At 48.7% G+C, this 16,676-nt stretch overlaps 1 protein-coding gene and 1 long non-coding RNA gene across 7 annotated transcripts in view; one reads left to right on the forward strand and one right to left on the reverse strand.

Annotated features, from left to right (window-relative positions):
* ATXN7L1 (ataxin 7 like 1) overlaps positions 1-16,676 on the reverse strand; it is a 254,775-nt gene that overhangs the window by 158,628 nt on the left and 79,471 nt on the right. For 5 of the 6 annotated variants that reach the window (XM_040472903.1, XM_040472902.1, XM_040472900.1 and 2 more), the window contains exon 3: positions 6,635-6,739. The exons of the other annotated variant lie outside the window; for it this stretch is intronic. In XM_040472903.1, coding sequence (XP_040328837.1) covers positions 6,635-6,739 — 105 coding nt within the window. The remainder of the gene's footprint in view (positions 1-6,634; positions 6,740-16,676) is intronic. 6 annotated transcript variants of the gene reach the window in all.
* Positions 4,813-5,942, forward strand: LOC121028868 (uncharacterized). Its single transcript, XR_005789472.1, has 2 exons — positions 4,813-5,374; positions 5,756-5,942. It is a non-coding gene; the product is annotated as an uncharacterized LOC121028868 (long non-coding RNA).

The raw sequence follows: 16,676 nt of genomic DNA on the forward strand, positions 1-16,676 counted from the left end.
GACGCTTAACCGACTGCGCCACCCAGGCGCCCCGTAATACACTTTTTTTTTAAAGTGGCGGCGACATCCAGGGATTATCTCTGTCTGATGAATGGAGTGTGGGGCTGCATGGCTCTCTGCTTGGAGAACAAGCACCAAATGTGGCCAAGAGAATTTGAAGGATCTGTGTATATCACGAACACGCTATTTCTTTTGCCTTTTTTCTCCTTTTCTGATTTTGAGGTGGGAAAAACTGCAGCTTATGGGTCTATAAGATAGCTTGTTTTATGCTTTGCATATGAACGTGATGGGAAATTATCCTGGTGACCAGCTCCATGGAAGCTGAAATAGTAAACTTTCTACATGCTGCCGTGTGTGTGCTTTCACAGTAGTTATTTCTGGGCTTCATGTGTGTGTGCGCACACACTCATTTTAATGTGGAGAAGAATTTAAATATAGAAAAGCACAGAATACGCTATGACACATGGAGGTGTTATCTTTTATGGCAGTAGTTTTCAACTGGGGGCAATTTTGCCCCTCAGGGGACACCGGCAATGGTTGGAGACAGTTTTGGTTGTCATGACCGAGGGCAGGGGCGGCTACTGGCATCTAGGAAGATCGAGGCCAGGAGAACGGTTCAGCACCCGGCACAGCACAGCACAGAGCATTATCCAGGCCCCGATGGGAACAGTGTTGCTGGACAGTAGGACATTATGCAACCATATTAGGACATAAGGAGAGAAAATAAATCATCCTCCTTTCATTTGGACAAATCCTACAACTTCCTAAATGTTCAACCCAATTGCAAAACTACAACTTAAGCCTATTATTCTTCTCTTTGATTGCATTATTCCTAATTGTTAGGGGTGTGCAACTACTAAATGTGATAAAAATATTTTTTCCATGGGAGGCACCTTACACCTCGTTTTGAGCTTATATACATGCCTGTGCACACTGATGAGACCCCTACACACACACGCACACCTGCACGCATATACCACACACACAGAATGGTCTTTCTGGAAAAATGGCAGCAGTGCTCTCTCTGGGATGAGGGTGGGACCCACAGCAGCACTGACATAAGAGGAAGAGTCACACGCATCACCTTCCTACTCTGCTTTCATCACAAGTGAGGACCCTTGGGACAAGATTTCATTACAAAGCTCTGCAGCTCATCATTTGGTTAATGACAGCATAACTTTTTTCTTTTTTAAAAAAATGCTTATTTATTTTGAGAGAGAGAGAGACACAGCATGTGCGCATGTTCGAGCAGGGGAGGGGCAGAGAGAGAGAGAGAGAGAGAGAGAGAGAGACAGAGACAGAGACAGAGAATCCCAAGAAGGCTCTGCACTGGGCTTGATCCCACGGACCATAAGATCATGACCTGAGTTGAAATCAAGAGTCAGATGCTTAACCATCTGAGCCACCCAAGTGCCCCAGCTTTTTTCTTTTCTTTTTTTCTCTTTTTCTTATTATTTTTTAAATGTTCATTTATTTTTGAGAGAGTACAAGTGGGGGAGGGGCAGAGAAAGAGGGAGACAGAAGATCTGAAGTGAGCTCTGTGCTGACAGCAGAGAGCCCAACATGAGGCTCAAACCCAAGAACGGCGAGATCAGGACCTGAGCCGTGGTCAGACACATAACTCCCTGAGCCACTCAGGTGCCCCCCGACTTTTCTCTTTGTAACCAAACTTTGTTTCACAATTGTACTAAGTATTTTCCAAATGCAAATTCTTTTCATCATTACAAAAACCTTGTGAGGTAAACCACTCTACCCATTTTAAGAATAAGGAAACTGAAGCACAGTTTGGGCAGGGCAAAGTAACCTGCCCAAGGTCACACAGTTAATCAACGGTTGCGCTGGAACTTGATTCCAAGCAGACTTATTCCAGAGAGGCTATTCCCAACCATGAGGCAGTCACATCATGGCAGCATATTAAGCTACACCTTGGGCTGGACACCTGTGAGGACAGGGATGCCTGCTGAGTGGGATCAGGGCTCCCAAGGTGAGGCTTTTTGTTTCCATTTCCCTCTTTCTGTGACTATCCCTAAATAACCTCATCAACTCACCTAAGGGGCTTCAGAAACAAAGCTATCCCTCAAAATCCTAGATCTTCTGAGCAGGGGGTTAAAAAGCATCTAAAGGACCCTTGCATGGACTCAGGAAGTAGACCTCAAGGGGCCACACAGGTGGGGTGGCTCAGAAGGTGGCCCCCAAAGAGCCTCCGCCTCCAGGCCAAGCACAGGGCCTTTTATATCTGGGACATCAGCGTGGGGCCCAAAGTGAGTAGCGACGGGAATGCAGAGAGTCCTGGCAGTGGGGATTCTGTACAGCCACGTGACCAGAGCAGGATGGACCCTGGCAGGGGCCCCAGAGAGGTACTGGGAGCTTCGCGGCATTTCCAAAGGAGCTGACACTGGGGCCTCATGTGCATGTAAACCATATCTATAAAGCCAGACCCTTGGGACTCCTGGCAATGTAATCATCTCCAGGCTGACAATTCTTGTCTTCAAGAGTATGTGAAGCTGAAGATGAATCACAGGCCAGCAACTGTAGGCTGACCTCAGCGTGCACACCCCCAGAGACGGGGCAAGACAAGAAGACAGGACGCATCTGACCGAATCGGTTTTCCCATTTTTCATAAGAAACATTCAACTTAATAAGAAATAGCCATACTTTATTGACGATAATAGCTCCCCTTTCTTTGTTTCCTTCCCATGTGCCAGAAAACTCTACTATATCTCTGTTCCTCATGGTAACTCTGCGCGGCAGGAACTGTCACCTTCATTTTAGAGGAAAATGATGCTCAGAAAGGTCATGCAATTAGCCCAAGGTTACACAGAGAGTAAATGTTAGTCAAGATTCTAACCCGGGTCTGTTTGACTACAAAATTCATGATTTTTCCACTATGGCTTTCAATGTTTCACATTACCATCAACCTTCAAAGTCCCCCAGAGCCAAATGCCTAAATACACGTGTGTATTTTTTCAATTTCACTTAAATACCCAGGGCACTGAGACCTTGCATATTGCCATTCACCCATCTCCCTGTGTATGCCAGGATCCATAAAACCCAGGAGCTGAATCACACGTACTGAGAACGAGTAAGTTTCTAAGAGAACATATCGTCCAGTCCTGTGTCATTTAAAACGTGACAAGTCCAGGGTCTCAGGGCCAGGCAGGGCTGAACTGGGCTTTGTTCCCCGGGCATACTGGCCCCAGGGTTATGACTCTCCCTGCACCATAGTTCTGCTTCCTGGGGTCAGGCCGGTGATGACGAACTCATTTCTGGGGGCTGGCTGGGAACACAGGGCTAAAAATGCACGTCCCTGGTCCTGGAAGGATCCGAGAAGCCAGCAGATGTGCTGACACAGTCCACAGATAACTGAAGTGCACGGCAGAAGGTGAGACGTGGCACAGGACAACAGAAGTCTATGGATACTAAGAGGGATGAATCACATCCAACTGGGGGCAATGGGGAACGAGGCCACGCAAGAAGAGGGAGGAAATGAACCCGGGCTCTGGGTGTATTTGCAAACCAGTTATTGTGCACCAGTGACTCCGTGAGGCAGACAAGGTGGAAAGACGGAGGCAACCTGCCCAAGGTCACACAGTTAACGTGAATTGCTTTGTCTGCCTCCCACCCCACGTCCTCTCCATCACAACAAACTGCAAAGGCTGTTCTATGGAAGCCCTGGTAGGTTGGGAGTCAGGAGAGGCCGGGTAGGTGGGGTTTGAGCCCCTATACAAAGTTCAACCCCAGTGGTCTGCTTTGCATATATATTTATAGATCAGGGGTTCTTCATGAGATTCCTTTTGGAAAAAAAAAAAAGCTCTGCTGCTAATAAAATAGAGTTTGAAGACCCGTACTCTCACGCGCCACGTGGTGATTGAATGGGGTGGGTCTTGGAGGGGGCAGGGCAGGGAGGGCATGCAGACAGGCAGTGAGGGACGATGGCTAAGCCAGCAGACTATGTACTTCCCTCCCTCTGGAGTGATGCTGCCTGCATTCCTAATCAGGCTCTACACCTGCCTAGCTCTGAGACCTCAGGCAGGGTGCTCCTGAGCCTTGGCATCCTCACGTTTGAAACAGGGATCATACTGGTACCTCTTCGTAGGGCCGTTGAGAGGATTACATACTCAAAGATAGGGAAAGTGCACAGCACAGTACCTGGCATTTAGCACAGTGTCATTCTTATTAACTTGTTGAAGAGAGCAAGGCTAGTCATAGGAGATAAAACAGCACGAAAAGAAATATCATTAAAGCATAGAAAGACTTCTCAGGGAAACTAAGAAATCCTCACTGCCCCCAAAGAATTGCTGTGGTTCTGAGCTCTGCCTTGCATTCTCTTGGTCGTGATAAATATGGGCTGTGAATCAACAGGACACACACCTGAAAGACAAGGGAGGTTTTGAGGCCTCCATCTGCTGAGTTGTGGTTGTGTTCCCATCACTACTTATCAGCTGGTTCAGCAAGAAGCCCAATGGAGTCTGGGCTTCGAGTGATGGGGTCAGTCACCCCAAACCCCCAGACTAATTGTCACTGCTCAGAGGAAATAGCCACGAAACCGTTGGCTATCCCCCTAAGCTCGACTTGGCTCCTTAACCCAAAGGCCTAGCACAGAGGGAGGCATGTGGGTCAGCAGAGCCAAGCCCTAGAGGCTGCCTTCACCGGCTAGTTGTGCCTTCCTTGCCTTGGGCAGAATTCTGCAGGGCATAGTGGGGTCCGAGGTCCCTTTCTGGCTCCTTCCATCAAAGACTCTGCCAGTGGATTAAGTTCCCAGGGAAGGTTTTGATGGCTTATGGGATTTTCATCTGTCTTGTTCGCAGGCATATCCCAGTGCCCACAACAGCAGCACATCCCTGTGAATGAAGGAATGCCCATCACATTCGGGGTGATCTAGCCTCTGCATCATCCGTCATGAGACCAACAGAAGCAATCGGCCACACAGATTCCACGGTGATTCACTGAGCCACTAGCTGTGTGGGATCTTCCTGCCGCTGCTCTGCTTTCGATTCCCCCACCTGTCACCTTAGCTGGTGGCACCACCTCTCGGTCTCTGACAGTTTCCTGTCGGAAAGGTTTGACCTTTTCTCTCTCTTCTTGGAGGAAGGGAGGGTCATTTGCTACAGAGCACTGAGCAAGAAGGTCAGCTCGTGCCGAGCACACAACTTGCTCCTTTCATGCTCACTCAGCCAGAAATGAAAATGTTAGAGTTAGAAGCACCCGTGGAAATCACTCCTCATGGAAGAGAAGAGGAAATCCAAGCCCCAAGACCTTCAGCAAGTAGCTCAAGCTCACAGAGCTGGCTGCAGGCACGTCAGGAGACTTGGCCTCTGAAAACAGAGCTCTCTGTATGGCACTTTAAGTAGGGGACTCTCTCTGCCTTGTGTAGGTAAGAAAGTCGTGCAGAGGGCCCCTAAATCCTGGATTCTCTTTGTGTATTAACAACAGAAAATATGGCCACTATATATACACACACACTGATAGATTATATGTATTTAGACATGTATATATCATATACATGTATACATATTCATAGATGATATTGGAATACATAAAAGTTACTCTAAAGGCCCAAATACATTTACTGAAGAGCTCAGACAAACAACTCCCTTTATTTTAAACCTATTTATTACAGAATAGTGATAACTGAAGGGGTGGGGGAATTTCAGAAATTCTGAGTGTGAGAAAGGGGGAGACGTCTCATTTACAAAAGCATGCTCAATAGTATTACTGCTTTTTGATTTTGTGTTTTTTTTTTTTTTTTTTTTAGGCACAACATGTAACGTGCTTTGAGATGTAACAGTAAAAGAGGGCACTGCGACATTACGTTCATCAAAAGGGAGTCTGGCTTAAATAAAAAGATTGGGAAATAACTGTTCTGGAATTCACAACATATCACAGCTTTGGAAATCATCTGGTCCAACGTCCCATGTAAATTAAAGATAAGGAAACTTCCATCCAGAGAGGTTAAGTAACTGCCTGCCTAAGGTCAGCAGCTGCTTGTGCGTTCCTGAGGGGGTGGGCAGGCGGACTTTCTCTGCTGTAGGAACCCGCACGGAAGGGGGTCTAGGGTTCGCTGCTGACCTACTGAAGGGAATTTGTGACACCAAGGATGTAACGATACAGAGGGAAAGCAGATTCCCACACACAAACAGAGAGCATTCTTGGAGAAAGAGAAACTAAACCTGAGGCTTTAAGTACCAGTCGTTTATTTCCCTGGGGCAGGGGCCCGACAGCCCCACACTGGGCTGCCCTCGGCTCCAGCCCCTCCTCGCCTGAACCCCGGGGAGACCCGGTCTGGCCCTCTCTGCCAGTGGGACACGGTGTCAGGCTGCAGGAGCAATTCCTCAAGGCCCCGCTCCTCCCTTCCTTTGGTCACCTTCGGAGGCCACCGAAAGGCTGGGCGGATGGCTCCCGCGGGCTTCCATTTCCCTAAACGGGTTGCAGGGTTTCTCTCACTTGGTCTGACAGGCCTGAGCGTTTCCGAAGAAGGACGGCGGCTCCTAAGACAGCTCCCCTGTGAGCAGAGGCAGGGCCGCAGGAAGAGCTTACCCGGCACCCCGGCCTAAAGCAGACACGGGGCCAACCCCGCGTGGGAGCCGCAGGGGCGCGGCCGCGAACGCGTCGCGGGGCGCGGGGGTCCACTTACCGCAGTGCGCCTGGAAAACCTGCGGCTTGACGGCCTGATTGCAGGCGCCGCACACTACGAGATAGAAGTCGTCATGTGCTGGATAATGGCCAAATAAGTGCATATCTGTGGGGGAAATGAAAACAGGGTTTTTTTGAAAAAGCAATTAAGTCTCAGAGGGTGCACAGTTTCCTCTTGCAATTTCCTCCGGGGCAGCTTTTCAAAGGAGACGCGCAGCAAGGCGATGATCTTTACAGAAGGGAACGGGGTTAGTCCTGACGCAGCTCCCGGCACCCGCAGGAGCTGCCGCCTCGCGGACTCCCTGCTCATCGTAGCCCGGGGGTCGGACCGCGATAACCCCGCGTGTTAGAGGTGCTGCGAGTCCCATCTGCGGGGGGTGTTACCCTGTCCTGACACAGGGCCAAGTGTTAGCCGGCCCCCGATGGGGCGCTAGTTATTTTAGGATGGGGGGCTCCCCCAGATCCATTCCTGCCGAAGCAGAGGTCACTTGGGTGAGGTGCCTGTTTCCCCATCACTTTTGACCCCAAGGCAAAAGGAAGCCTGAAAACAAGGGCCATCATTATCTGTTACTCATCCGACCAATATCTACCAAAGGCCTACGTGTGCCAGGCACTGTGCCATGGGTGTGGGTAGTTGATGAACACCAATGAGCCCTGCTCTCCTGGAGCTTATGTGGCAGAAGAGAGAAATGTAAAGCAGATAATCACACGAGCCATCATTTGGTTATAACTGAGGGACTAAGATGTAGGGAGGAGTCCCATGAGAGCATGGGGGCCCAACCTGGCCAGAGGCATTGCAGAGGAGGTGGGGGGGGGCGGTCTTTTGGCTGAGAGCTCAGGTTGGGAGTAAACAAAGGGCCAGAGGAGGGGGCGGCGGGGGTAAAGTCCCGGTCAGTCAAGGCAGGAAGTTCTGTGTGTCTAAGGAGCCTCTCAGCTGAACAGGAGGACAAGGGCAAGAGCCCAGAAGCTGTAAGCCTTATGGACCAAGTAAGGGTTTTGAACCTGATTTTAAAAACAAGGGAAGCTGAGGCGCCTGACTGGCTCAGTCAGTTGTGTCAGACTTCAGCTCAGGTCATAATCTCATGGTTGGTGGGTTTGAGCCCCACATCAGGCTCTGTGCTGACAGTTCAGAGCCTGGAGCCTCCTTCAGAGTCTGTGTGTGTGTGTGTGTCTCTCTCTGCTCCTCCCCTGCTCATCCTGTTTCTCTCTCTCTCAAAAAATAAACATTAAAAAAAAAACAAACAAATAAACAAATGAGGGAAGCTACTGAAGGTTTTTTAAATTATGGTTTTTAATGTTTATTTTTGAGAGAGAGAGAGAGAGAGACAGAGTGTGAGTGGGGAGGGGCAGACAGACAGAAACACACACACAATCCAAAGCAGGTACCAGGCTCCAAGCTGTCAGCACAGAGCCCAATGTGGGGCTTGAACTCATGGACTATGAGATCATGACCTGAGCTGAAGTCAGATGCTTAACTGAGCCACCCAGGCACCCCATGAGGGTTGGTTTCTTTCTTTCTTTCTTTCTTTCTTTCTTTCTTTCTTTCTTTCTTTCTTTTCTTTTCTTTCTTTCTTTCTTTCTTTCTTTCTTTCTTTCTTTCTTTCTTTCTTTCTCTCTTTCTTTCTTTCCTTTCTTCTTTCTTTCTCTCTCTCCCTCTCTCACTTTCTTTCTGAGAGACAGAGAGAGAGAGAGAGAGAGAGAGAGAGAGAGAGAAAGCTCGAGCAGGGAATGGGCAAAGAGAGAGACAGAGAATCCCAAGCAGGCTGACATGGGGCTCGATCCCACAACCCTGGGAGCATGACCTGAGTTGTGACCTGAAATCAAGAGCTGGATGCTTAATTGAATTGAGCCACCCAAGCGCCCCAGCCACTGAAGGTTTTTTTAAGCAAAAAAGTGACACGATCCGCTATTCAGTGTTGAAAAATCAGTTATGTGGCCTAAGAGACATGAACGTGTATGACCACACAAAAACTTGTACACATATGTTCATAGTAGCATTATTCATTAACAGCCCCAAAGTGGAAATGACCCAGATATCCATCAACTGGTGAATAGATAAACAAAATTTATTATAACCAGCTAATGGAATACTATTCAGCCATGAAAAGGAACAGAATACTGACACCTGTACAACATAGATGAACCCTGAAGACATTATATTGAGTGAAAGAAGCCAGACACAAATGGCCACATATCGTATGGTTCCATTTGTCCAGATCAGGGAAATTTATCGGAGACAACAATTAGATTTGTGCCTGCCTTGGGCTGGGGTGCCTGGAGGTGCTGCTAAGGGATGCAGGGCTTCCTTTCGGGGTGACAAAAATGTTCTAAGATTGACAGTGGTGATGGTTGTATAATCTTGTGAATGCACTACAAAGCACTGCCTTGTAGACTTTGAATGGGTAAATTGTGCAGTATGTGAATAAAAGTCCAAAAAGAAAAAAAATGAAAGAAAGTTAGTTAGTTAGGTTCTGCGGAAATATGGTCACATCTCTTCGTGTACCACAGGGTGCAAAGAGAGCCCTGGGAGCACCTGGGCTTGCCTCTTCTTAGCCCACCAGATCTAGAATCACTCTAGAATCACAGAGAAGGAGGCTCAGAACCACTGACACGGTTGACGGAGGAATGAAGAGACGGTGTACACACGAGTATGCTTTCTGTCACAAACCTCCTGAACTTCTTCTCCCCACATGCCCAAAGCCCTCATTTTCTAGATTCCACCCAGGTCTTTAACACAGAATGGGCAAATGCACAATGGTGCCCCCAGCTGCAGAGGTGGGTCACTGGGAAGAGTCGGGTTCCTCCTGATGTGGGGACGGCTCATTTATAACCCAGCAAATGCCTCCACAGAGGCACCCTCAGCTCTGTGTTCTCAGAACAGCCCTGCAGCTCAGAGAGCAGTGGAATCCACACATTTGTCACTCGAGCAAGGAGCGGAGTCCCGCACTGCCCTGGAGGAGGCGTGTGGCTGCAAGGGGGACACCGGCTCTTGCCGCAGGTGCCTGAGGGCCCACTTGCCTCCACCGCAGGGACAGGGTGGGGCTGGGGACGCAGGCCTCTGAACTTCTCACTTGTCGGTGGCCCTGGGCGCGGCCCGCTATTTCCTCTCTCCAGAACTTGCCTCTGTTTCCACTTCTGACTAAGACTTGTTACCAGAGGGGAACGTTATTAGTCAGTGCCTGGTGGGCGGGAGGCCTGTGGAAAGAGAGGCAGAGAGAGAACCCAGCTGTGACAGGAGTCCCGAAGTGTGAGGAGGCCCGTGCTGGGCCCGCCCAATGTGTCCGGGGCCCCTGGTTCAGGCACCACAGGGTGGAGAGGACAGCTGTTGGTCTTTCGCTGTTGATACCACTCCGTAGTATAGGTTATTTATTTTTATAATATAGGTCCTTTTTTAAAAAAAAATAACAGAAGTGATCCATCGATCTATGTCTTTGAAGATTCATTTGAAAAATGCAAAAAAACTAGAAGACATTGAAAAAATCACTAGCAACTTTTATAAACACTGTGCATCTCATTTAGATTTAGTTACATTTTATGTCCAGGTACACGTGAAACCAGGAGCTGGAGAGGGCTGAGACTTACTTATTTATTCAACAAGCATTTACTGAGGTGCCTTATATCCTGTGTGCAAGAGATCAGGCTATAAAGGAGGAGCAGAAACTTATTAATTAAAGAAACCAGGGGCGCCTGGGTAGCTCAGTCAGTTAAGCATCCAACTCTTGATTTCGGCTCAGGTCATGATCTCAGGGTTCGTGAATTTGAGCCCTCCATCAGACTCTGCCCTGACAGCTCAGAGCCTGCTTGGGATTCTCTCTCTCCACCCCTCTCTCTGCTCCTCCCCCGATCATGCTCTTTCTCTCAAAATAAGTAAGTAAACTAAAAAAAAAAAAAAAAAATACATTCTTTAAAAAAAAAACAAGCATTAACAAAAATTTCTTGAGTGCCTACTCTGTGCGGGAAGCTGTGCTGAGTCTGGCAGGCCCAGATTGCAGGCGTGGGGAGTTGTGCCTCTGCACCTGCTGACCCGGCCGAGGCCTGTCAGGACTCCTACTTCTTCCGTAATCCTTCAGAGATCTGCAGAACCCCCACCTTCCTGCCCCACCCAGGTACACACACTCCTCTCAGGTCATGAGTTAGGCTAGCCAGAGACTGGCTGGCCGTGTGTGTGTGTGTGTGTGTGTGTGCATGCATGCACTCCCCTCCAGGCCCTTCGCTCCACTGAGACCCTTCTTGGTTTCCTCTAGGGCGGTTTCAACCTTGCACGTGTCTGCTGAGAGCGTGTCTCCCGTGGAAAGTGAGGGTGTCTCCCCTGCTAGCCTGCCTGATTATTCCTCAGTCAGCTGACCTTAGAATCTCCTCTACAGGCCCAGGTTCTGAGAGCCTGGCGGGTGGGGAGCAAGATAAGGGCACTCGGCCTCTCGAAAGACCATCCCCTCACGTGGCCAGGTGATGGCGGGCCATGCACTGTTTGCTTGGGGATGGAGGAGGAAGGACAGGCGGAACTGAAAACTCTTATGTCCGGCACATGTTAGGTATTCTATTCATCAATCCCCATCTCTCTCAATTTACTGCCCAAAGAACACATTCTGTGCGCAGTTTAAAATAACGGCAGTGTGTGCTGAGGTGGGCTTACAGCATGTCTCTCCCCAACTCATTCCGTGGTGTCAGGGCGATAGCTTGAAATCAGCCATCGTGGGAGTATTTACACCCTGGAAAGGGGCAAAGACTACAAATCGGGTCTGGTCTTCTCTTCTGGAGAGAAGCACCAGAATAAAGATGAGAAAAGAGGGAAAAGTGAAACCACCTGCAACAAGACCACCCACCACTGCTGATGTGTTAATATGGGTCCTTCTAGACCTTCTGATGTGGTAACATTATCTTAGTTAATCCTCATAATTAATCTAGAAAGTTGCCATCATCTCCATTTTCCAGGCAAGGAAACAAAGATAATTTGGTTGAGATCCCAGGGCGTGATTTGTAAGTGCAGATGAGATGCTGGGACTCTGACTCTAAAGGGCAAGGCTCCCTCCTCAGCAAAAGGCTGCTTTTTTCATTAATAGAGCAAAGTCCCATTTCACAGATGCAGAAACCAGTTTGGAAGGGTTGCCTGGATGACTAATAGGCTGTCCCAAGGCTTGGAGGAGGTCATTGGCATGAGTGCAGGCCTGGGCTCAGAAGGAGGGATTAGAGTACAGTGCTCCTTGCTGGGCAACCTCCGGGAAGGTGCCCAACCTTTCTCAGTGACAGTTTCCTCATCCATAAAATGAGGCTTACAGTTCATGGGGTTGCTGTGATGGCTCGTAAAAGCCTGTGTTTTCTTCCACCAGGGATTCGGGAGAGAGTGTGGAGAACCAAGGTCATTTCTCCCATCTTTCAGAACTAACTAGCTCTCTCCAGTGGGACAGTCTTTGCTCCAGGCAACACATCCTTTGCCTCTCCCTCATGACCACTCACAGCAGACCTCCTGGGAAGCCTGGAGGTCCCTCTGATCCACAGAACTTGAATGTGCGTATGGACCGAGGAAGGCTGGGAGCTTTCGGGAAGGCTCTCTCTCTGGCTGTGGCTGGATTCCAGGAAAACGTGTTACCAAAATGAAGAGACTTTGTCCAGTTTCAAACACAGTTCAACCATCTCACAAACACAGAAAGGCCAACTTCTCCATTTCCCCCCCATTTTGCTCCTGCAAATAGATCAACTGTGGGTCAGATAGGGAGCTACCACCACCACGACACTCACAGAGATGACCTTAAGTCATACTCCTGGCCTGAAAACATGTGAGGAGGGAGCAAACTTCATTAACTCCATTTTGCAGATGGGAGAAACAGAGGTACACTTACTTCTAGGTATTTTTTTTTTTGGTTTTTGACCTCAGCCCACTATATAACTTATCTATCTATCTATCTATCTATCTATCTATCTATCATCTATCCATCCATCCACTTACCTACCTATCCATCCATCCATCCATCCATCCATCCATCTACCCAACCATCCATCCATCTATCCATATAACCAACCATCTATCTATCCATCCATCTTCTCTCATTGGGACATGTACATTACACTCTGATATGTTCTGTTCTACTCATTTCTTTTGGTTTTACTCTATTCTAGTTCATTTAAAAATTAAAAAAAAATTTTTTTGGAAGAGAGCGCGAGCGGGGGAGGAGAAGAGAGAGGGAGGGAGACAGAATCCAAAACAGGCTCTAGGCTCTGAGGATGTGGGGGTTCAAACTCACAAACTGTGACATCATGACCTGAGTCAAAGTCGGACACTTAACCGACGGAGCCACCCAGGTGCCCCGTATTCTAGTTCATTTAAAAAATGCTCACTGAGTTTTCAAAATTTCAGGACTCTTTCATAGGTCACAACTCAAAGTCTGAAAAACATTTCTCAAGGCAGTCCAGTGAGTCAGGGTCTGAGCCGGTTCTCGGTGGTCACCTGGGAATCTGAAGCCTGAACTGAATCATTAGCACCAATTTGATGCCGGAGCCCCCCGAACAGCTCACAGGAGTTGACTGCATCCTCCTAGTTCAGCACTCAGTGAGGCATATTGGTAGGTTAAATCACCACGGTGGGAATATTCACACCGTGTGAGTCAGTGTCCACTATAACCTCTTGGAGGACTGTTGTTTGAACATCTGCCAGCATACCACTGACCTGCACCCATTGTGGCATCACCCTTCCCTGCATCAATTTCCCTAATTACAAAAATGGAGAAAATGATATTCATCATCTACCACAGTGGGATACAGAAAGTCTTTTGTCAACTTGGGAGGAAAGCATCATATTAATATAAAATTACAGTTGGGGTACCGATTATTAGCCCAAGAACTTATGCACAACAGAGCCAGGTAAACGTGTTGATTGCTTTCTGTATCATCAGATCAGCACATCGAGCTAGAACTTGCCCACAGTCTGGTGCAGAGAAGGGGGTGGGGGTTGGTGGTGTGGGGGTAGTGGGGAGTAGAGAATTAAGTTACTGGAGTTCTTCCCAATGTCTGTCAACTTATTAAAGGTTGTTCACAGAGGTTACTCACAGATCAGGCTCATGGTATTAACCTTATGCTGTTTATAAATGTATTACACACAGGCTAGTCTCGGTGCCCCTATTTGAAAGCAGGCACTTCTTGTCTTACCTCTGTTAAAATTCTCATTTGTGGCAGAGTCGACTGTCAATTGCATTCATGTTATCAACGGAGGCTGGAATACTCAGCATGCTTTTGGACAGTCCCCGAGGTTCCCACAGCCTCACCTTCCCTAAATGCACCCCACCCCCAGACAGCAGAGGAGGGAGGAAGGGGACAGAGCTCAGCTGTGATGGAAGGAGAGACAAAATTCAGGACAGCAGAATGGTTTCTATGAAAGTGAAACAGTAACTCTGATGTCCTGGTGTGGTTGGTTAACTGTCTCTTAAGTCAATACTGAAATTAAATTGGCCGGATGGGAGTAGCATTTTATTCAAGATATACAGTTTTTTCAAAAAACTTTTTTTTTTAAATTTATTTTTGAGAGCAAGAAAGTGCAAGTGGGGGAGGGGCAGGGAGAGAGGGGACAGAGGATCCGAAGCGGGCTATGAGCTGACAGGGGAGAGCCCGACGCGGGGCTCAAACTCACAAACTGTGAGGTCATGACCTGAGCCAAAGTCAAAGTCGGACACTCAACTGACTGAACCACGCAGGCGCCCCATCCAGACACACAGCTTTTTGAGGGGAACAGTTTTGACACACAAAGCCATGTGTCTATATGAACTTTTGCTGCATCCAGTCTTCGCGTTCGGAAAATGGCTGCAGTTCAGGAAAAGGCAGGGTGACATCTCCAATCCCCTGTTTGTACAGGATATGTTTCTAAGATGGGAAGACGGCTGGTTTGGTAGATTTGGATCAAACTAGAGGCTGTGCGCCTTTGAATTTGCCCCTGGACACCTTCCAGAGCCTGAAACTCTGACATTATGAAGCAACAACTGGTGAGAGCTCAGAAGATGAAAAAGTTAAGAAGGCGTGAGTAAGGGCTGATGCCTTCCCTCTGCAAGTGGGATGTAGAGCGGAGCGGAGCACAGGCTGAACAGGGAAGCTGCAAGAATCAGGCTGGCTTTGAAGGCAGGGGAACAGCTTATCAGCAATCCGTGATACCTATGCAGTCGATAGAAAATCCCACAGCAGGGGAATGGGAAGACAGCAAAACAGACAACTTTGAATTTCAGTTTCTTGAAAAAAAAAAAAAAAAAAAAAAAGCCCTAGAAAATGTCCTTCAGTTTCCCCAGAAGTCTTGTCCAGGGTTGGGAAATCACCCCGCTGTCTATCGGAGTTACAAAAATGTCAAGGGAGCAATCCCTATGATATTCTTAGTATAACAACAGTTTCATATAATTTAAAAATTATGCTTCCCTTTTAACTCACTCCAAAAAACGACTGGTAGTGAAAAACACTGAGATTGTATTTATGTAAAACACCAAGCCCTTTCCAGGAAGGTGAACGTGAGCCCTGCCTGAAAGGGGAGCCTCTGCCTGTGGGAGATAACAGGACACACAGACCTCGGTAGGAGCTGATGGTGTGACAAGCCTGTGACGGGCGATGGCTGGAGAGCCAGGTGCCACTGGACTTCCTTGGAAAACTGTCAAAAAGATGAGCGGGCGGCTGGCGGTGGCTGTGATCTGTGGGTTTCCACTTACATAAACTCAAACTGGGGAAATGATGGGGGAGAACAGTCACTGTGGTTCAAAGACACACATGACTGCTTCCAAGCAGATTCAGATCAGGACACAGAAAGGCACCTACAAGAACGACGCGTGCCACCTTGGGAGGGGCACTTCTCACACCGGGAGAGGCTGGTCCTGAGAGCTTTCCTCTCCCCCATTAATCTTAATATGCTCATTACACAGTTTTTATTAATTCGTCTTTTCTCTCTGCCGGTGGAGTTTTGAGCTGCATTTTAATCACTCGTGTCAAATGGAAAGCTTGAGGGGATATAAAAAACGTTTCTCCTTTGCTCTGACAGCATGATTCTATTTGTTCCCCAACTCCAAAATCTCCTTAAATTCAGAGATCAAAACAGCGTGGGGTCTTCAAAGCAATGACCTCAGACCCAACACCTCCCACTTTCCCAGGCAGAATGTTGTTGAATTCCCCTCTAGGAAAATGCAAAAAAAAAAAAAAAAAAAAAAAAAAAATGCGGTCACTCTCCATCTTTCAGATCTCTGCAAACCCAGGGCCTGACTGTGAGGGCTTCAAAAACAATGAAATCTGGAAATGGCAACGGCCACAGGAGGACCAGAAAGCAAGCAGCAGTGGTGAGCTCCGCGGCGTCAATGAGGACAGGCGGGCGAGCATGTGCGGGCGGCAGGCACAGAGCCTTTCTTCTCGGACAGACCGGGACTCAGGGGGCCCCCAGCCTCTTCTTGCTGCAGCTGGGCCGGAAGGAGCCACCCTGCAAGGCTGCAGCCGGGAGCCAGGCCTGGTAGCAGGAGGATGCTCCCGTGTTAGGCTGCGTGAACCGACCCCACCCCAACCAACCCACAAGCCCAGCCAACCAACACAGCCACGGCCACGGCCACATGAGACGGTCTAATCCCTGCCTCCTCAGAAGGGCCTTTACACACAAGCATTCACGCTGTGTGGAGGCCGGGGCGGGGGGGGGGGGGGGGGGCGGTGGCGGCGGGGAGAGGGGTTGCTCCCTGGGCAGACTCTCCTATGGCTTGTCCTCAGACTTAGAACTCCCGTCCTGCAGCACAAGGAAGGAAGGGTGATGGGATGGCAGCTGGACCCAGGAGGTGACTGTACTCCAGGGTTTAGAACAAAACCTGTGAGACGTGGGCCTGGTAAAACGCGTCGCTCCAGAGCTGGGCCCCAGAGTCAGGCGGCCTCAAGTTCAAATCCTGACTCTGCCATTTGGCATGACAACCCCCTCTAAACTGTTTCCCCATCTGGAGCTAAAGGACTTATTTGTGAAGGGCACACTGTAAGGATATAAAAGAAACAATATTATTATCTATGGCCTTCTTCCTGTCTCTCCACTTCCCCAGTCCCCTCCTCCGGGAAACCTT

Source organism: Herpailurus yagouaroundi, unplaced genomic scaffold (genome assembly GCF_014898765.1).
Source record: "Herpailurus yagouaroundi ecotype Mexico unplaced genomic scaffold, PumYag 100, whole genome shotgun sequence".
NCBI lineage: Eukaryota > Metazoa > Chordata > Mammalia > Carnivora > Felidae > Herpailurus > Herpailurus yagouaroundi.